The sequence below is a fragment of the Podarcis gaigeae genome, assembly GCF_964106915.1.
Source record: "Podarcis gaigeae genome assembly, chromosome: 8".
Taxonomy (NCBI): domain Eukaryota; kingdom Metazoa; phylum Chordata; class Lepidosauria; order Squamata; family Lacertidae; genus Podarcis; species Podarcis gaigeae.
In genome coordinates this window covers 59,608,897-59,630,182 of record NC_139684.1, presented here as the reverse complement: position 1 = coordinate 59,630,182, position 21,286 = coordinate 59,608,897, and the positions used below count along the sequence as shown (strand labels likewise).

At 46.5% G+C, this 21,286-nt stretch overlaps 1 protein-coding gene across 3 annotated transcripts in view; it reads left to right on the top strand.

The window, feature by feature from the left end:
* SMAP2 (small ArfGAP2) overlaps positions 1 to 21,053 on the top strand; it is a 32,603-nt gene extending 11,550 nt beyond the window's left edge. For all 3 annotated transcript variants that reach the window (XM_083751830.1, XM_083751832.1, XM_083751831.1), the window contains 9 exons: positions 4,290 to 4,423; positions 5,699 to 5,784; positions 7,227 to 7,305; positions 8,137 to 8,217; positions 12,109 to 12,187; positions 15,086 to 15,180; positions 16,072 to 16,237; positions 17,458 to 17,777; positions 19,971 to 21,053. In XM_083751830.1, the coding sequence (XP_083607956.1) occupies positions 4,290 to 4,423; positions 5,699 to 5,784; positions 7,227 to 7,305; positions 8,137 to 8,217; positions 12,109 to 12,187; positions 15,086 to 15,180; positions 16,072 to 16,237; positions 17,458 to 17,777; positions 19,971 to 20,096 (1,166 nt within the window). In that variant the 3' untranslated portion in view covers positions 20,097 to 21,053. The remainder of the gene's footprint in view (positions 1 to 4,289; positions 4,424 to 5,698; positions 5,785 to 7,226; positions 7,306 to 8,136; positions 8,218 to 12,108; positions 12,188 to 15,085; positions 15,181 to 16,071; positions 16,238 to 17,457; positions 17,778 to 19,970) is intronic.
* Positions 21,054 to 21,286: the final 233 nt, after the last annotated feature.

Sequence of the window (21,286 nt, the reverse complement as noted above, 5' to 3'; positions counted from 1 at the left end):
AATTTTGTTTTTTCTCTTGGACACTTGGGTCTTTTCAAGGCACAGGAGCTTAGCAGTAGGGATGCAAAGTCAATTTAATTATTCCTTAGCAGCAAACATTAGAATCTCTTTTTGTTAGGAAGACAGTCTACTAAGGCAGTGTTTTTCAACATTTTTTTGGACAAAGGCACACTTGTTTCATGAAAAAAATCACAAGGCACACCACCATTAGAAAATGTTTAATATTTTTTTCTTTAATGGCAAACAAAAACGTTGCAGACCGTTCTCTGCTCAACGGGGATCGATCCACTGATCCCCGCTGAGCCGGCGGATGACAGCTCCGTCCCTGCACTGTGTGCGGAGAGGGAAATGTCAGAGCCCTGCTGCTCTCTATGGGGAATCTGATGAGAGCAGACCACCTGTCCGCTCTCATCCGATCCCATCTGATCTGATCCCCACCCAGGATGGATGGAAAATAGGGTGGACACAGTCCGGCACCTGCCTAGTGGGCGAAAATTTGACTTTTTTTAAATAAAAAAAATATCTTTCGAATTTTTCCATTTTTCTCACGGCACACCAGGCAACATCTTGTGGCACACTAGTGTGCCGCGGAACAGTGGTTGAAAAACACTGTACTAAGGGATTCTTCCACAGCCATGGCTTGAATATTGTTGGGAAGCCCTCAAGATTAAGCCCACAATCCAACTTGGTTTCAATAATATCCTTACTGGCCATTATCCTTTCCCAACAAGAGCAGGTACATACTTTCCATATCCAGATAAAAATTGTGCCGTCTTCCACTTCCCCTCATACCAAAGTTCCAGCATACATGCATTTTTAGTGCTGTGCAGCACCATGAGAGGTTGGCAGTACAGTTGCTGTTCATTTGTGCATTTTTAAGTTGCTTTCATGGTGGAGCTGGCAGGCAGAGCTGCTTGTGTTCTGCTCATGTTTTATTTATATAGATATCTTTCTCTACTTCCCAGCCCACTGAAGCCTGCCCACCTATAGCCTAGTTAATCCTGTTCAGGCATTTCTCTTGGATACTGTGATGTTCCTTGCTTCTTGTGTTTTGAAACAGGGGTGGGCAGCCTTCGACCCAAGAGCCAGATGCAACTCTCCAGGGCTATTTGCAGGTCATGAGCATCACTGGTTCTGCTTCATTCCATCCTCTAGTGCTTTGGCCTGCCTGGAATGTGTCTCTGAAATGTAGTGATGCCTCTAGCATACCTGGATGGAGAAATGGATGTCTCTATAGAAACCTATGACTTCTGTGTGTCTGGAATGTAGCCTGCCATACTAATATTGCTTCACTCTTGACTGCCATACAGCCACTGGAATGTTGCCCATGAGTAAATGCGGCCCCAGACTGAAAAAGGTTCTCCATCCCCGCTCAATACCTCTGTGTTGTAGATTTCAAGTTATTCTATGGAGTCATGAAAATGCATCGACACTGGAGAGGAAGGGTCTGGCGGTTATAAATTTTGTATTTTATGTCACGCTTTCCCCAAGCATTCACAGTGGTGGTGTTGGCCATGGTTTTGTTTCTCCAAAGTCTGGCTTGTTGTCCAGTGGTTTGTGCATTTGTTGCTTGTGAGCTTGTGGGTTGGGGTGGACAAATAAAGCGGAGCCCAGGGTGGTAAGAAGAGTGGCAACACAATATAATTAAAGCCTATTTTGGTATTAAGTGGTACTTCGAGTTACAAATGCCTCAGGTTACAAATTCCGCTAACCTGGAAGAGTTACCTCGAGTTGAGAACTTTGCCCCAGGATGAGAACGGAAATCGTGTGCTGGTGGTGCAGCGGCAGCAAGAGGCCCCATTAGCGAAAGCACGCCTCTATTTAAGAACAGTTTCAGATTAAGAACGGACCTCCAGAATGAATTAAGTTCGTAACTAGAGGTACCACTGTAATGTAATTTAAAATAAATTAAATTTAAGAGCATTAAAACCATTTATTTGCTATCCTGGGCTCCATTGGGAGGAAGGGAGGGATAAAAATATATTTAAGCAGGAATGCTTTTAAAATTCTGCCTGAATGTTAATAATGAGGGAGACAAAATTCACCTCACCAGAGATGGTTTTGCACAGATAGGGAAACGCCACAGAGAAAGTGCCATCATGGGTTAATGCCAAGAGGGCAGCACCCAGCAGTGGTGCCACCACCAATAAGGCCTCCCCTGCTGATCGTAGGTTCAGAGATAGTAGATATTGGGGGGGGGGAGCCCCTTTTACGTATATATTGATTTACTGAGTAGCTTTAGATTCTGTTTTTTATCCAGCGCCTTCAAAGCTGTTCTTACATCATTTATAAAATAGAAATGAAACAATAAAACAGACTTCCTGTTTTAGATTGTGAAGGATAGGGAAGAAAAACACCTTTAAAATCAACTTAGTTGGTGGCAGTTGATCTCTCCCTTAAGTTTTGACTCTTGTGCCTGCAGAAGCCAAGAAGCTAAACTGAAAATTGCCTCTTAATAGTAGGACACAATTAAAACAGTTAATGCTTTCATTATGTCTGCTTAAGCTTTTTCAATAGAACTGTGCATGCAGGTGGTGAAAAGGAAAAACAAATCTGCCCTACCAGCATGATATTCTGAACTGGTGTATGTCCCCCATCTACTGTCTCAATGAAGGAGGGGGGGTCAGATGTTTCCAACATTTGCATCTCTTAGCGCAGGCTAGAGCTGTATGTGAATCAGTTGGTGCTAACCCTCAAGGTGATGAAACGGCTTTATCTAGATTACTAATCCTTTCCAACAAAGTAAATGCTAAATATAACAGGGACTTTAGACCTAACCCTAAATGATTCCTAGCTAACTTTCAGGGCTAAAAATAACTTATAATATGTGGTTACCTGGGTTCTCTTTTCATCATTCAAACGCTTGACTTCTCTGGCATCTGAGATTTCGTGTGCAGGCATGCCAACAGGACTGGACCCCCTGCATCTTCCCCCTAGCTAGGCAACCTATTGGCAGGAATAAGAGAGTCGGGCCCGAGAGTTGAGTCCAGGGAAGAGCCCACCCGTTGGTCAGAACGCCACAGTGGGTTCTTCTGCTGCGGGCAGTTCTGCACTGCGAGTTCAGGGGTGACCAAGCCAGCGAGGCGCTGAGGTGGCTGGCCGGCTCTGTCCTCCTGCACGCCTGTGACTGGGCAACCTGGGGGGGGGGCACTGGGTGAATCTTTGCACCCCGGCACTGCATATGCTTAAGACAGCCATGGGAAAAGCAAGACATGAATGTAGAGCCAGCAAGAAAAGTGAGGTGTAACTATATCATGTGACTGGCAGCAGCTCAGCAGGGTTTCAGGCAGGAGTCTTTCCTGGTCCTATGTGGGGTTGCTAGAAATTGAACCTGGGGCCTTCTGCATGCCAAGCAGATGCTCTGCCACTGAATTGCAGCCCTTCCCAATACTGCTGCACTCAACTGCCTCTGTGGCTGGACTTGAAGACTTGTGATTCTATTCCTTTAAGGATCTGCCTGTGCAAAGCAGCGTAGGCGAGAAACCGTTTCTGTCCCACACTGCTGGTTGTATTCAAAGCAGCTGATTATTCAGTTTCAAGGGCACATGAACAAAGTGAGCAGCACTGTGCGGCCTTGCATAGTGACTCCTCTCGTATTCTGCAGTGGGCTTCCTAGTTTGCTTGTGTGGGAAAGAGTTGTGGTTGGCTTTGCAATGAATGAAACTCAATTCATATTTGGGCGGGGGCTCCCAAATCACAGATTTGCAGCAAGTTTTTTTTTAATGAGGTGCATCCCCCTCACCTGCAATCTGCACCTCAGTCTCTTCACATGTGTAAACTAGACCTAAGTGCAGATGGGAGCAGCGTCTAGAAAGTGTCCAATGTCCTTCGCCCTGTGATTTATGCATATCTGCTGCAGAGGCCTTTGCATACAGAGAAATCTTCCACTCTTGCCTTTGAAAACGAATGTTTCTTCTTGTTCTAAGATGGTGCTCTGAAACTCATGCTTTTCTTATGGATTCCTAGTCAATGTGGTTGGAATAGACAAATTTTTGGACCTGAAACTGAAAATGAAACTGTCTTTTCCTGCCTGCATCCGTTTTGTCCCCCACCTCTCCAGTCCTGTGCCTGTTTTTTAAGATAGAAAGCATGGTCGGATTCTTTCCCAATCCCTCGTTTCTCCAGCATGGTTGTGACCTTTGGTAATGAATGTGTTAAAGCCAGCCTACATTGCAGATGGAAACTCTTCAGCCCCTGCCTGGCTTGCAGCAGTTTTCAGGGCAGAGCCCATCATAACTAGCTTGATGCTCAGAAGTGCTTCTGTGACCACTTCCTTTGTACTTTTGCAGGGCCAAGATGGGCGTCATGGAATATTGGTGTTTTCATCTGCATACGTTGCGCCGGAATCCACAGGAACCTGGGTGTCCACATATCCCGGGTAAAATCTGTCAATCTGGACCAATGGACACAAGAGCAAATACAGGTTAGTAACAAAATACCATCTCCCTTGTATGTGGGCTTCATTATTGAGGACGATTCAGCTTCTCTGCAGTTCTGTATCTCTGCTTATATTAATATGGGGAACCTTGGCCTTCTTTTCTCAAATGTCAGATAAGAAGGGAAAACGTGAGCCTGGACTACTCGGGTGCTCCTCCATGCAATCTTCCCCCCCCACTCCCTGCCCCCAATAGTTAGAAAACTCATGTGCTGGAGCATAGCTTTGTGCTGGAGTGTAGCTCTGTTTTTTGCTTAGAACCCCAAGAGCTGCCAACCAATGCAGATCCAACAAGCCTGAAGTCTGCCCTCCAGAAGGGATCTGGTAGGTAGTGCTCCTTAAGGAGGGGGGTCTGAACAAGAGTAAATTGAGCTTGTGTGCTATTACTCAGAGATTGTCATTGACATGCCCTGCAGTTCAGCTCTTGCTTTTTATCACTGTGCTTCAGATCTAGGACATCATTGTGTTATGCAAATCAGGTTATGCTTGCTGCAGTGCTTACACACTCTGTAGAAAGTAAAAAAAAAAAAAGATGGTTGTAGTACACACAAACAAAATTATCCAGCCTGAATCAAACCCTAAGTATTACAAAACCCTGCCCAATCTGTACTTCAGTTGATATTCCTAATTCTCGAGTGAGTGAGGATGAACTTCTCTCACACAAGTACTGAAGAATTGCAAATGTATTCCTGGCAGTGTTCTCTGTTCCTTGCCTTGACTTTAATAAAAACTAAAATTAAATAACTGTGCTGAAAAAGCGGCATCGTCAAAGGAAAGCTGAACTGTGGGAAGTTTGAGGCAGGCAGCGATATGAATGGGCAAGACAAATACAGATGCAGGCACTTGAGAATATATCAGGCATCCACTTTGGAAGGAGAGAAGAATTAAAGTAAATCTGTCCTATTGCAAAAGCAAAAAGTGTTCCTTGTTGAAAGAACAAAAACTGCAAGAAGCCTGCTCTTTGTAGCCATTAGGAGCTGCAGCCATTTTCTGCTGATCTGTCAGAAATTGAGGGCATGAATTAACTAAGTCACTGTTACCGATGACTCTGCAGATTGGTGTAGGAGCACCTTTCAGAAACTGCTTTGGCAGACTTTGAAAACTCTCATCTCCTTCATACCAGCACAGAGCAGGCTCTGTGATACTCCTGCATTCTGGGTTCCATAAAACGTTTTATGCTCAAAGTGAAATGATGGCAAGAATAGCCTAACTGGCAGCACCCTATGCCATGCCATTATTGAAGGTTTCTTGCTTCTCTTCCAGTGCATGCAGGAGATGGGGAATGGCAAAGCAAATCGCCTCTATGAAGCTTACCTTCCGGAGAACTTCAGACGACCTCAGACGGACCAGCATCCTTCTTCTGCCTCTCTTCTCCCAGCATATTGTTGGATGGAGGGCATCTCACTAATCTCTGAATACATACTTTTGAAGGGAGCAGAAGTCTACCTTAAATGGAATGTATAACTTTTTAAATTATTTGTTAGAATCTGTATTCATTGAGGCCTCTCTGTTACTTGGCACTTTTTGGAAAATTAGGCTGCAGAAGGTGCTGTTGCTAGAGGGGTGACTGCCCACAGCAAAGCAGACAGATGCAGCGGGTCTGTCCCATTTTGTGACTATGGGTCTTGAATGCAGGGCCAGCAGAAGAGGTGGTGAAACTTCATTGGTGGTTGCCTTCCTCATGACTGTGACCATGTTTCAGTTCTGCCTGCATTCCAGTGCACACCCATCTGCTCTCCCCTCCCTGCAGTCATGCTCTTGCTCCCACTCCCACCGGGTCAAACTGGGGGTTGCCCATGGGTGTAGTTGTGCCTTTGAGGTCTTCCCCAGCACCCATGATGCCTTTGAGCCATATTCCTATATATCCCCCTTGGTCATGAGATGGACTTTTCTCACCCATGAAAAGTCCATAGAGCTGGAGTTGGAAGAGTGGTGTTTTCTCACTTCCTCTTTCAGCTCTAGGTGCTTTTTTTAACGCTCAGCTTAATTATACTGTATCCAAGATTCCTTGGAAAAGCGAAGTGTGTGTGTCTCTCTGTCTCTTTGCGAGGCAGGGGGGCTGATCAAAGGGACGGAAGAGAGAACTGACTGGAGTGGGTGGTGCACAGCATTCGCTCAGAAAATCTTGGCATGTGTTGCACATTCCAAGGCTATGGCCTCTGCATTTCTAATTGTCAAGCTCAGGCCCAAGGGACTAATGCAGCCCTTCTGTCTAACTCTCAGACTTTCTCCAGGCCACACCACCTCTGCTTGCACCCTGAGTGTTTTTGCCCAGCTGGTACATCCCCTTGAACTTGGATAATGCTTCTTGCATGGATGGAGAATAGAGAGGGATGTGTGTGTAAAAACTAGCCTACCATACAAAAGTAAAAACATTTGTTGTTCTGCCCACCTTTGCCTCTGGCCTCATCTGCCACTGGCATGTGGCCCCCAGAAGGTTGCCCAGACGGGAATGTAATTATTGGGCTTAAAATGGTATCCCCACCACGGTTTAGGTAGATTGGAGGCGAAAGCACCATAAAAGGCACTGGATTGCTGCTGGATCTGCACATGTCCTGTAGCTCATACTAGAAAGGCACTGTTACCACTTGGCTGGCAAGCACAGCTATAGCGACTCAGCCAAGGATCCTTGTTGTCACAATGTCTACCTTTTCAACAAGAATAGAGAAGGTGTGGGTCAAACCATGCCATGACAGAGATCTAGCTTGGGCTAGAATCTTGCTGCTGCCTGACCATGTTGTGCACAAGCTGTCAACCCTTCCTTGTTCTTCTTTAACTGACTTCCGTGCAGAGCAGTGGAGGGCTTTATCAGGGACAAATACGAAAAGAAGAAGTACATCGACAGAAGCCTCGATATCAACGTGTTGCGAGTGAGTCTTAAATGCATTAGAATGCTTGCTGCATCCTGAATATATGATGTCCATTAAGTCCCATCTAGCCCAGTCCTGTTCATTCTGACTGCCAGTGCTTCTTTTAAGGCAACCTTCCCCAACATAACACCCTCTGAATGTTTTGGACTACAACTTCCATTACCTTGTGCCAGCTGGGGATGATGAGAGTTGTAGTCCAAAGCATGGAAGGAGCCACACTGACTACCCCCAGTGTAAGACCTCAGACAGAGAGGTGTCTTTTCCAGCCTGGCTTCCCAAGATCCCTGGATTTGAATCTGGGATCTGCTGCATACAAAGCAGTGGTATAAATTCAAAAGTATAAAGCCATAATCTGGACTAATTTGTTAGCATGAGACAGCCAAACTGTTGATGGCCCAGGTTTTGGAAGAATTTTCATCTAAACTGTCCTTTTATGGTAGAAAGGATGAGAGTTCTTCACCTCCCCCCCCCCCCAAAAAAAAAAAAGAAATCCAGTTGAGCTTGCCAGAGGCTGCCATCTTGGTCAGCATACTGGGACTTTAGACTACCTGAACCTTTTTTGCATTTGCTCAGCAGCCAGATGTGGCTACTGTGTCCTCTTGCACATTGCAGAAGTTGAAAGGGAATAAGCACCAACACAGGTCCCATTTCTGACGTAATATGGCTGGAAACTAGGAATGCTTCGCTTCTGTTGAGGAAGTGTGGTGTGTTTTAAGGGGTTTTACATTTGCCAGACCAGCTGGGCTTTCTGTCCCACTGGCCTGGAAAAGACAATGTCATGTTCAGCTACCTTCCTCACTCTCTCACTGCTTCATTTGATTGTATACACAGAGAGAAAAGGATGACAAATGGAAAAAAGAGACAGCCTCAGGGAAAAAGCTGGAGCCAATAATCTTTGAGAAAGTGAAAATGGTAAGACAACCCTTCCTTCTGCTGTGTGTGGTTGTTCCTGAACTTCAGATGGACAGATGGGGGCATGTTAACATCTGGGACTGTAATTTTATGCTCCGTGTATCTTTTGTTTCATTTTTTGTTGGGAATTTGGGTAAATCCTCTTTATTTCTTTTGGATTTTTTGTATGTGGGGGGTGGGGGTGGGATGGATGTTTGGTTGGGTTTGGGGAATTATTTTTTTTATTTTGATGTTTTTGTAATTTTTACATTTTTTTGTTTGTATTGTTTTATTGGTTTTGTTTGTTTATGTAAGTTGTTATTTTGTTCTTAGGGGGAGGGGTCAGGGCTACCGGAGAGTGGGCCCCAGCCCACAAAATGGCTGGGGCATGTTCCACAGGGGGGAATGCACTGGGACAACCGATCTCAGTGATCACGGGTAGGAGGAGGAGTTACGCTAAGACCAGACCATGTCATTACAGAGGAGGCAGGTTTAGTCATTGTCTGAGGACTATTCCTGCCTCCGGGTCTGGTCCTGACCGGATGGATACTAGAATCAGCAAGGGATACCCACATGACCTGAAGGTGCTGCTGTGCAATGCCAGGTCAATGATTCATAAGACCACTGCCATCCATGACTTGATCATGGATGGAGGACTTGACCTGGCATGTGTAACAGAGACTTGGTTGGATGAAGCAGATGGGCCTGTCCTTGCCGCTGCTTGTCCACCAGGTTTCTCTTACGCACAGCAACCCAGGTCATGTGGGCGGGGAGGGGGGGTTGCAGTGATTTTTAGAAAGTCATTAGTTTGCACCAGGCGTCCTATTGGGAAGACCCAGTTTTCTGAGTGCATGTTCTGGAAGTTGGGCAATAGGGGCAGTACAGGATTCCTTTTGGTGTACCGACCTCCCCGCTGCACCAAGGATTCCCTGCCCGAGCTGCTTCAGGTCGTGGCAGATGTTCTCCTGGAGACACCTAGCTTGGTTGTCCTAGGGGATTTTAACATGAATGCCGACACGACCTTACAAGGGGCAGCTCGGGACTTCGTGGAAAGCATGGCCTCCATGGGGCTGTCCCTGAATAAGTCTGGCCCAACCCATAGCCGCGGACATGCCTTGGACCTGGTGTTTACCTCTATGGATGTTGGTGATCTGACACTAAGTAAAAGTGAAACAAAAGAAGTGCCATGGGCAGATCACTTCCTGGTGCAACTGGACTTCTCTGCGACCCATCCCCTCTGCAGGGAGGTGGGACCAATTCGGATGGTCCGCCCCCGCCACTTAATGGATCCAAATGGTTTCCAGAGAGTGGTAGGGGATGCTTTATCCCATGTTGATGGCCTTTCAGCCGATTCCCTGGTGGCCCGCTGGAATGTGGAGTTAACCAGGGCTATTGACTGTTTGGCTCCGAAGTGCCCTCTCCAATTGCATGGAGCCCGGAGAGCCCCGTGGTTTTCCACGGATCTGAGGGCAATGAAACAATCGTTGAGACGGCTAGAGCGCCAGTGGCGGATAACTCATTCCGAATCTGACCGGACACAGGTTAGAGCTCAACGTCGAGCCTACCAAGTGGCGATAGCGACGGCGAAGAAGAATTTCTTCACCGCCTCTATTGCATCTGCAGAAAACAGCAGCAGGAGACTTTTTCAGGTGGTTCACAATTTAGCGGAACCACCTGCAACATCGGGGCCCAGTACGGGCCACATGTTCTCCTGCAATGATTTTGCAAAGTTTTTTGCAGATAAAATCGCTCAGATTCGGGAAGAAGTAGACTCCACCGTGGGAGCAGGGCCAGGGCGGGAGAGTGCTAGAGTTCTGTCTAGTCAAGTTGAGTGGGATCAATTCCAATCTGTTGCCTCCGAGGATGTGGACAGGCTGCTTGGACGAGTGAAACCAACCACCTGTCTCCTGGATCCTTGCCCGCCGGGAAGGACTGGGCGATGGGCTTCGTGGGGTGGTGAATGCTTCCCTCCGTGAGGGAGCCTTCCCAGACCCACTGAAAGAGGCGGTTATTAAACCGCTTCTTAAAAAACCATCTTTAGATGCGGCCACAATGGCCAACTATCGCCCAGTCTCAAATCTTCCATTCTTGGGCAAGGTGATAGAGCGAGCGGTTGCCGAACAACTCCAGGCACGCCTGGAAGAAGCGGACCATTTGGATCCCTTCCAGTCGGGATTCAGGCCTCATCATGGGACTGAAACTGCCTTGGTCGCAGTGGTTGATGATCTCCGGCGGGCTAGGGACAAAGGTGAGAGCTGTTTCCTAGTTCTGCTGGATTTCTCAGCGGCGTTTGATACCATCGACCATAACATCCTTCTGGACCGTCTTGAGGGGCTGGGAGCTGGGGGCACTGTCCTACAGTGGTTCCGCTCCTTCCTCCTGGGCCGTGTTCAGAAAGTGGTGGTGGGGGATGAGTGTTCAGACCCCTGGGCTCTCACTTGTGGGGTGCCTCAGGGTTCTGTCCTCTCCCCCATGCTTTTCAACATTTACATGCGGCCGCTGGGAGAGATCATCAGGAGATTTGGGCTGGGTGTTCATCAGTATGCAGATGATACCCAGCTCTACCTCTCTTTTAAATCAGAACCAGTGAGGGCAGTGAAGGTCCTGTGTGAGTGTCTGGAGGCGGTTGGAGGATGGATGGCGGCTAACAGATTGAGGTTGAATCCTGACAAGACAGAAGTACTGTTTCTGGGGGACAGGAGGCGGGCAGGTGTGGAGGATTCCCTGGTCCTGAATGGGGTAACTGTGCCCCTCAAGGACCAGGTGCGCAGCCTGGGAGTCATTTTGGACTCACAGCTGTCCATGGAGGCACAGGTCAAATCTGTGTCCAGGGCAGCTGTTTACCAGCTCCATCTGGTACATAGGCTGAGACCCTATCTGCCTGCAGACTGTCTCGCCAGAGTGGTGCATGCTCTGGTTATCTCCCGCTTGGACTACTGCAATGCACTCTACGTGGGGCTACCTTTGAAGGTGACTCGGAAACTACAACTAATCCAGAATGCGGCAGCTAGACTGGTGACTGGGAGCGGCCGCCGAGACCATATAACACCGGTCTTGAAAGACCTACATTGGCTCCCAGTATGTTTCCGAGCACAATTCAAAGTGTTGGTGCTGACCTTTAAAGCCCTAAACGGCCTCGGTCCAGTATACCTGAAGGAGCGTCTCCACCCCCATCATTCTGCCCGGACGCTGAGGTCCAGCGCCGAGGGCCTTCTCGCGGTTCCCTCATTGCGAGAAGCAAAGTTACAGGGAACCAGGCAGAGGGCCTTCTTGGTAGTGGCGCCCACCCTGTGGAACGCCCTTCCAGCAGATGTCAAAGCGATAAACAACTACCTGACATTTAGAAGACATCTTAAGGCAGCCCTGTTCAGGGAAGTTTTTAACGTGTGATATTTTACTGTATTTTTGGTTTTTATGGAAGCCGCCCAGAGTGGCTGGGGAGGCCCAGCCAGATGGGCGGGGTATAAATAATAAATTATTATTATTATTATTATTATTATTATTATTAATAATAATTATTATTATTATTTACAGAACTAGTATGTGTTATTTTACTTTGGTAGTAGGCAACCAGATGCCCTTCAAATGTTGTTGGGCTCCAGCTCCCAGGTATGATGGGAGTTGTAGTCTGACAACATCTAGAGTGCTCCTTATTACTTGTCTCCAATTTACTTAGTAGGTTTATTTTCTGCTTTTCAAACAGCCTCCAAACATTTGAAAAAACTTTTCAAACTGGAGGCAGCTTTTGACAACATGTAAAGGAAACATTTGGCAACCTGGTACCTTCAAGATGTTTTGGACTACAACTTCCATCAGCCCTAGCCAGCATGTAGTCCAAAGTGTTTGGAGGGCACCAGGTTGGTGAAGTCTGCAACAATGTAACTGAGGGGCTTTTTACTCTATTTGGCTCAGCCTCAGAAGAAAGACGACTCTCAATCCAGGAAAAGTCCTTCCAGATCTTCTGAGCCCGTCATGGACTTGCTGGGACTTGGTAAGATGATGTGTGCTTTGGAGCTTTTTCTTTGTCCAAATGCACCTTGGTGTCATGTTCTATACATGATAACACACACTGTAGGTGCTGGAAACAGGTTAAATAGCTGCCACAGGGTATTCTGTCCACTCTTGTGTTCCCTTGAACAAAGGGCTTTTATCCATAAGGAAAACACACATGGCAGGCAAGCCTCTTTGAAAGACAGCTTGTGCCTGATTTTACTGCCCATCCTCTGCAGTGTGAGATGTGGAGGAACATACGGTGTGTTGTTGTATGCTCCCAAGCTTATGTAGAGTCAGGCCCTGCACCACCCCTGTGTGAACTGTGTGTCACCCAGAATCCTCTGCAATGCATCATCACAGGAACCAATCCTGTTTGGTTTGGGTGCACAAGCGGGTTCTTTGCTGGGAACTCACTTGTGTACCTGAAGAAAGCAGGATTGAGTTTCCTGCTCATCAGTTGATGTGTAAGGAGTTCAAGCCCGCTGGTCACTCACTATCTCTCCCCACTTTAAGAGGTGGGTGGTCCCAACCACCTGTTAAAATTGGCACACATGATGGGTGGAAATAAATTTCTGACCCACCAAGACAAAAAGGTTCCCCACCCCTACTGTAGACAGTGCTGAGATAGATGGGCAAATGACCTATCTCTGTATAAGGCAGCTTTCTGTGCTATACTTCTGTGTTTCAGGGAAGCATAAAAATCACTGCCTTCAAAGTTCCAAGACCAACCCCTCCTATAAAGACTCTGGCCTAACCTTTTAATCATCCATTCTTCATCCTTGACTGAAATGGAACTGCATAAACAACATTTGCTGAAACACTCAGGAATGAGACTGGGTGTTCCAAGAGAGCCCATGGCTCAGTCTGTCTCCCTTCCCACACTCCTGGGACTGCCTTCCTCAAAAGATCCACTTTGAACACAACATAAAACGCAACATCCTTGTTCTTGCCTTTTCCCCCTGCCTGCACCATTGCCAGTCAGCAGTGTGGGTGGAGAAGAGCACAGCAAGGTGATGTCATACTCTGTGTGGTATTAAAACTAGGCATTCGTGAGTAAGAGGAGGCAGAAATAACAAGTGCTGCTCCCTAGAGAGGCCACAGCAACAAATCCTTTGGGGTGTTTCAGTGCTACCTCTACCTTTCAGTAGATGTTCCTGGATCTACTTCCATCCATTGTTTCTTTTGGAAGAGATCTGGTGGCTTTGGTAGATTGCAAAGCAGATTGTTAGGCAGGATTTGCAGGTATACCTGTGCAGAAAGGGGTGCTTCAGGTTCCCTCAGGTGAGCATGCTCCTGGCAGGTGGCCTCTTGGCAGCATGGATCACACCATTGGCATTGGCAATAGGATTCTTTGATCTGCCTGCGTGGTGGGCTCCAGTGTAGTATAACTTGTCTCTGCCTCTACATCATTGTGCTTTTGCATAGGGGTTTTGCACACCCATAACCTGGCAGGTGCTTTAGCATGCAGAAGACCCCAGGTTCAGTCCCTTGTAAGCCCTATTCTAGCAGAGTAGTTCTCTCTACCTGAAACTTTGAAGATCTGCTGCCTGTCGGAGTAGGCTTTACCGAGCTAGACTGTTGGTGTAGGGCTGCCTTTGAGCTTAAAGTGAATTAGATATTCTATTCTTCTGTTTTCTGCAGCTCACATAGTTCTATCTGGCACCAAGGTTTAGATCCCAGCCCATCTCACTGCTGTTCTTTAAAGATGATGAAACATTTAAAGGAGGGGGACGACAAAGCAAAACTGCAAGCCATGCATGAAATTCCTCTTATCCTGGCTGCAGCAGCTCACCTCCCTCTTAATGGGGTTAAGGAACAGCTGCAGATGTTGCTCTCTGCATTACTCTCCCTTCTGCACTTGCTCTCTTCTTTGCAGATTATGTAGCATGTAATATTCTGCCTTTGCTCCCCAAGAGTTGTCCCCTGATGGGAGGTGGACAGGAACATATCCTTTGAGCTACTGAAAATCTGCCTCTGCAGCAGAAATCACCGAATTGAGTCTTCTCTGAACTGCAGCTGCTACCCAGCACTGCAACAGAGCTTGTGGTCTCAGTTGCTTCTGCAGGATCAGCAAAGTGAAGAGCGTAGCTTGGTTTAAAGGACACCGTGTTCCAAATTAACACACACCATGAGCCATTGGGGTTGGGTTAGTGGTGGGTGCCTAGCTTAGGGTGGAGATCATGACAATTCCAGCCTGCCTTTTTCAAAAAAGACAGATGACTGGGGGGGGGGGGATGGGCAGCACTAACGTTTTATATCCTGAAGCCAATGCTTTGTGTCTTCCCCTAGTCCTGCATAGATTACAGTATATGGAGTAAAATTCAGCTTCCTAAGAATCTTACGTTTCATGTAAAAAAATTAAATCAAATTTGTAGCCCCTCTGGCAGGGATGGTGAATCCCTGTGGCCCTTCAGACACAATTGGACTCCCAACTCCCAATATCTCTGGCCATTAGCCATTCTAGCTGGGACTGATAGGAGTTGGGAGCCCAACAACATCTGGATGGCCACAAATTCACTGCCTGCTGCCAGCATAGCTGCCAAGTTACACTTGTACATGTGTGAGCAATGCCTGATGAAACCTCGGAAGCCAGAGGTAACGGGGAGGCTGAATAGGATTTCATTTGGTCTAGGTGATGGGACTTTGCCCTGTGTAGCTCCTTGCCCTCCATATGAACACAGCGACAGAAATAATCCATGGTGAGAGAACTCACCCTAATTTGCACATTTTTTATATAGCTAGAAGGATTTGATGCATCTTGTTGTTTGGGGTCAAAAGGCCCAAGCAAGTGGCGGGCCAGCTGGTGATTGGGCCGCTGGCCACGAGTGGATTTTTACTGGATTTGGATTAGTTAGCCCCTCTTTCAGGCTGTTCCCATTACATTCCTCTTTTCCAGATGTTCCTGTTTCAACAACCCTCCCCAATGGCAGATCAAGTAGCTGTTTAGAGAAGGACTTGGACCTGTTTGCCTCCATGACCTCTGAGAGAAAGGTGAGAAAAGTAGAATACCCAACAACCCAAGTTTTGAAAGGAGGAGGAAGATTCATGTTGATGGGCTGGTGTACCCTTGCAGCCAGCTTCCAAATGCTTGTATATTGTTGCGTCTCACTGTTGTTAAATCAAATTGACTAGCAAAGAAAGCTTGGCTGACATGTCTGCTTTCAGTGTTTGATTGCAACATCTGCGGCGAATTGCTAATACAGTGGAACCTTGGTTGTCGAACGCTTCGTAAGCCGAATGCTGACAACCCGGAAGTGAATGCTGCTGTTTTCAAACGCGCCTCAAAAGTCGAAAGGCTTCTGAGGCGTGTTTCTCTATTTTTAAAAGGAATTTGCCAACCAACAATTGCACCTCGGTTGTTGAACATTTCGGAAGTCGAACGGTATTCCAGAACGGATTACGTTCTACAACCGAGGTTCCACTGTAACTAGATTCTGGTTACACATTACTTAAAAGGTAACCCTGTGCAAGTCAGGCTGTTCCTCTTGAGAATTCTGAAGATCCTCTCAGGCAGGCAGAAAAGCTAAAGGCTGACTGTGGAGCTGCTGACCATCTTTCTCTCCATTGTCTATCTGCTCTTATTTGTCCCTGATGGACTATCTGGCTGAGATTTCAAAGAGCAGCAAATCCACTTTTCTTTTGTCCTCCGCTTTTCATCTGTTGCATGGGAATGGCAGTATTGTCCTACCATGCAGGGCTGCTGTGTAAGGACTGTACATTGATTCGCTGTGCATTACCTTGAGGGCCTTTTTGGTCACTAATGAGGTACAGTATCTCAAATATTTTTGTGAAATGCTTTTGAATGTTTAGGAAGAATGTTGTATCCCTTGTTTCCTTCCTCCCTCTGCCATTGGGAATAAACATGGTACATTCTCTTGCCAGGTTGTTGGCTCTATGCCCACAGCTGGGAGTGCTGGTTCTGTTCCTGAAAACCTGAACCTTTTCCCAGAGCCTGGAAGCAAGTCAGAAGAAATGGGGAAGAAGCAGCTCTCAAAGGATTCTATCCTCTCCTTATATGGTTCCCAGACCCCACAAATGCCTGCACAAGGTACCCAGTGAGGGATGGGAAGGGTAGGGGAAAGATCCTGTGGACAGTTATCACTAATGCTATATTTGAGGAAGGCGAATGAATGTAACCAGTAAAGAATAATTTTGTAAGTGGTTAACTCATTTGCTGGGTTTGAAGCATAAAGTTGCATTGTTTGGTGCAGCTTCTAAAATTAGGAAAGGTTTTGTTCAAGTTAGTAGACTGCATGGAGATGTTCTAATGGTAAAGCTAGGAAGGCTTGTTGAATATGCAATTGGTTTCCTTGAAGAGTTTATGTCAATGTTTTATGTTGGTTTTTTATGGTGCCGGGGCTATGACAGGCAAGTAAAGTGCTTCTCCTAGATGCTATGGGTGATATCTAATGTTCATCATACTCAGAACAAGCCCACTGAAATCACTGGAGTTAGGCAATTTAATAGTAGAAATTGATGGACTACTTGTTTGATTTATTGACCATCCAGTACAAAGCAGCTCTAGGTGGGGGGAAAAGTCTCCATGAAGTTTAGCAATAAAGCCGTGCCCTCTCTCTCCTATGCTCCATTAAGCATGGTTATCGCAATCGTACGAAAGCATGGGAGAAGAGATATTTTGTAACTGGGCACCAAAAAGTTATTAATTTTGGCACCTAGTCCAGGCAGTCCTTGCCGGGGGGAGCATTCTACAGCCATTTGCAGTGGGGGAGGGACAGCAGCTGAAAAGGGTCTACTCTGCATCGGATTTAGTTTGATATCCTGTATTTGGATAGCAGTGGTGTGGCTAGCATTCTGATGCAGCCCTCATCTGACACTGTTAACTGCTTCACCACGCTGCATGAGAAAGAAGTAGTTGCACTCTCCTCCTCCCACTCCCTGTCTCCATCATCACAGACTGTTTTACGTCATTCACACCCTTTGAGAGCACTTTTCTAGGCTGCAGAGGAGGAATGCATTACTAGTCTTTCGTCCCAAGGTTAGTTCCCGATTTGGATATGCGTATGCGAAGAGGTGATTGTCTCTTCCTCTTGCCCCACCCCCAATTCCCAACCTTGCTTCTTGATTACAATCGGTGTGACTCACACAAAATGTCAAACTCTGATGCCCATAGAATGGAGTAGGAAAGAAAGGCTGCCTTGTGGGCTCGTCAGGCATAAAGACAGCATGTCTGCAGAGAAATTGAAATAACCCAGACTCCTCCCAGGACTCCCTTCAGCACTAACACCTTTTTTTTAAAATCTCATCTAGGAGCTGTGTTCATCACCCCAGCCCAAATGGGGTACCCTGCAGCATACCCCAGTTTTCCAGGCATGCCACCCCCCAGCAGCATGATGGGTGGCATGATGGCACCACCAGTTGGGATGATGGCACAGCAGGGAGCAGCTGGCATGGTGGCACCCATGGCCATCCCAGCGGGTTACGTAGGCGGCATGCAGGGAGCAGTCATCGGCGTCCCCAATGGGATGATGCCAGCACAGCAGGCTGGGTACGTGGCTGGCATGGCACCCGTCCCGCCCCCCGTGTATGGGGTGCAACCAGCACAGCAGTTACAGTGGAACATTGCCCAGGTAAGAGGGGGCATTGGGGGCAAGGGTGGCTGCTGCATAACTCCTTTGGGCTTGGGGCAAGCTCTCTCGCTTCCCACAAAAACAAGCTGCCTGCTCTTACAGATAATGTAGAATTTAGTTTTTACATTTCTAGCCTACTCTTTTTTCAATGAATTGGGAGGTCTGAGAAATGGGTGTAGGGATACAGGAGATCAAGGATGAGTAAGGGGAAGCCTGGGATGATGCAGCAATCTTTAGTCAGTAGAGTTACCGTACTTTTCCTAGTATAAGACGTATGTTTTTTTATTCCAAAATCATGTTCAAAATTAGGGGTCGTCTTATACATGGGTAGTGCATTGTGGGGCCATGGGATAGGTTGTTGCCACGAGTTGGAGATTGTGATTGGTGGCTGCTGCAAGGGCTGTTGTTGATTGGCTGTCGCTGCGGCAAATGGCTGGTCAATATGCTGCTTTTTTCAGCAATGGGACAGAGGATAGGTTGCTTTGGTGACGCGCGCGCACGGTATTGTTGGTCTGCCGTGTGAGCGTTTTTTGGCATTTTCCCCTTAAAAAAGCTCAACAACTCTTGCCCCCCCTCCAAAAGCTCAACAACTCCCCCAAAAATTCTGTTCAATCCTCCCCCAAAAAGTACGTACACAGAAAAGTACAATAGTTGACAAATAAAATTGCCTCTCACTTTATGTGTATTCTCATTATATAGGTAGCTCTCTGTGTAACAGTTCTCAAAGTTTCTTAAATGAAATGCTTGAAACAAATGTAATTGATGGAGGCTGGGAGTTAAACAGGGTGAGCTTTTCTGGCTCTTGTGTTCTACTTGTAAGAGGGAATGAAAGGAGATACTAAAATAGGGTCTCTCATATAGGTGCCTTTCGGGACTGAGAGATACAGTGGTACCTCGGGTTAAATACTTAATTCGTTCCAGAGGTCCGTTCTTAACCTGAAACTGTTCTTAACCTGAAGCACCACTTCAGGTTATGGGGCCTCCTGCTGCTGCCGCGCCGCCAGAGCATGATTTTGTTCTCATCCTGAAGCAAAGTTCTTAACCTGAAGCACTATTTCTGGGTTAGCGGAGTCTGTAACCTGAAGCGTATGTAACCCAAGGTACCACTGTAGAGGTTTGGGTAATATGCTGACTGAATCCTTCAATAACCTGGTAGCCCTAACTAAAACATATGGAGGGAAATGCAGGGTTTTAACTAACCTACTACTTGTTTTCCCTCTTCTGCTTCAGTAGCCTCCCCCCACCCCCATAATCCCGGCCAATTGGGGATCATGTACTGCGTGTGATGACATCACATCTCTTATGTGCTGATGTCATGAAGGGCCAATGAAATACATTAGGATACATTGGTTGCTTCCTTTTATAGCTACAGGGTTCACTAAGAACTATTTCACAGTCCCCTCAAAACATTGCTGTCTGTGTGTTGGAGGTGGGACTGAGCCTGATGAAGCTTCATTTGGCTCAGCCCTACCATGCACATGTGATGTCTGGCCTTTGCTCAAGGCTGGGCATTGCAAGAAGGCATTCTGCCTCTCTTAAGCAAAGAGGCAGCCGCCTTCTTGGATGGGTTGGATCCAGAGACAGAACATCAGGCTCCGGTGGCGTTCAATCCATCAGAACTCCAATCAGTAAGCCTAGGGAGTTAGTTGCCAACATATTCTGAAAATGAATATTTTTCATAACAATCATGTTCTCCCCGTAAAGGATAAGAAATTGTGGAAGCTCATTAAGTCCGTTCTGAGAACCACCATGGTCACTAGCAACTGGTTATTGGACCTAGATGCTAGCAAGTCCAGAAAAATGAGAGCAGCAAAGGTGTCATAGCCAGCTGAAATCTGTTTAAAAGGTGTGTGTAGGACAGGGATGAGTATCCTCTGCAGTGCTCCTGACTGGCCTTCTCCAACCTGGTACTCTCCAGATGATTTGGACTGAAACTCCCATTAGCCCCAGCCAACATGGCTTAAGCGTGAGGGGTGATGGGAGTTCTCAGCCAAAACATTTGGAAGGTACCAGGTTGACGAAGGCTACTTTAGAAGTTGCTGGGCTCCAACTCCCATCATCCTGGTTATTGGCCACGCTGGCCACTGCTGTTGGGAGCTGTAGTCAAATAGCATCTTGAGGCTCACAGGATCCTCATCCCTGGTATTGTAGAATGGGCCTTCTGACCAATTTCTTGCCTTCTCTCTCATTCAGATGACGCAGCAGATGGCTGGGATGAACTTCTATGGCACAAATGGAATGGTGGGATATGGACAGTCTATGGGCAGAGGAGGGGCCCAAGGAACCAATCAAACCCTCAGCTCCCAGGTGTGGAAATAATACATCAGGATTTTGGACCTTTTGTTTCTTCCTTTGCTTCTGTTTTCTTGTTTGAGGGGTTTTTGTTTGTTTGTTTGTTTTCCGCATTATTAAAAAGTTGCTCCCTGAGGTTATTTTAAGGTTTTGCTTTCCATTCTGGTGATCTTGGCTGGACCTTCCCTGTAATAAGGGAAACCTTCTCTGCTGCTTTCCAACTCCACATCCATGGAACTGATGATGGAACTGGATATTTCACTATCTTGGCTCTTTAAACTATGTGAGCGTGCACATAAGGTGGGAGGTGGCCTGTATTTCAGAAATCAAGCCCCTTCTCTGAGGTTTACGATCTCTTCTCCCCCCTCCCCCATACCAAAAAAAAAAAAGTTATCTTGCCTTCATCCTTTTGCCTTTTTTCTACTGAACATTCCATTTCCACACACACACACACTATGGAGTTTTCCAGAACTAGTTCCACCTTTCATGAGCTTGAAATTTATTACCCTGGAACTGGTAGAATTCCCATGAGGCCCCTGAGCACAAATCTTTTTTTCTGGAACTGTGAACAAGGTGGGGTGAAATTGGCGCCACTTTGAAACAACTGCTTCTTCTTTCTAACCACCAGTGGTGGCGACCTATTTAAACAACCTCTCCTCTCCCCACCTGCCCACCAATATTTTCTTTCTTTTACATTTTAATGACCTAATTGATCAAAGGGCCAAGACCCTGGCAAGTTTTCTCCTTGCACTTTTTTTTGCACTTTTTTGTTTTCCTGTGTAACACACACACTTGCCAGCCTGAAAGTTTTAGTGGTGGAATACAAACTATGGGACTGGGGTGGTCCGACTCGCCTCAGCAACTACACAGAGGAAGAATATCCAATCTGTGGTTTTGAAAGAAAGCATAAATGAAAGCTAGGCATCTTCTGTCTACTTTACCTTGTGTATATGTAAATTCCTTAATAAAAATATTGCAGTGAAACCTTGTTTCTCTCTATCTTAACTCATTGTGTTAAAATTATTTTAATACTTCTACACATGTACCCAAATGCATTAAGCATTTATGCTGAGTGAATTTCAGTTGTCTCTGCTAATCAGCAACTGTAAGAACTATGCATTGGTTTTTGTTTTTTTGTTTGTTTGCATGGAGCATCCTGTGTATGCTTTTTTTTGCCTGCTAGGTAGAACCCATGCATGTGTCCTTGGTGCTGTGAG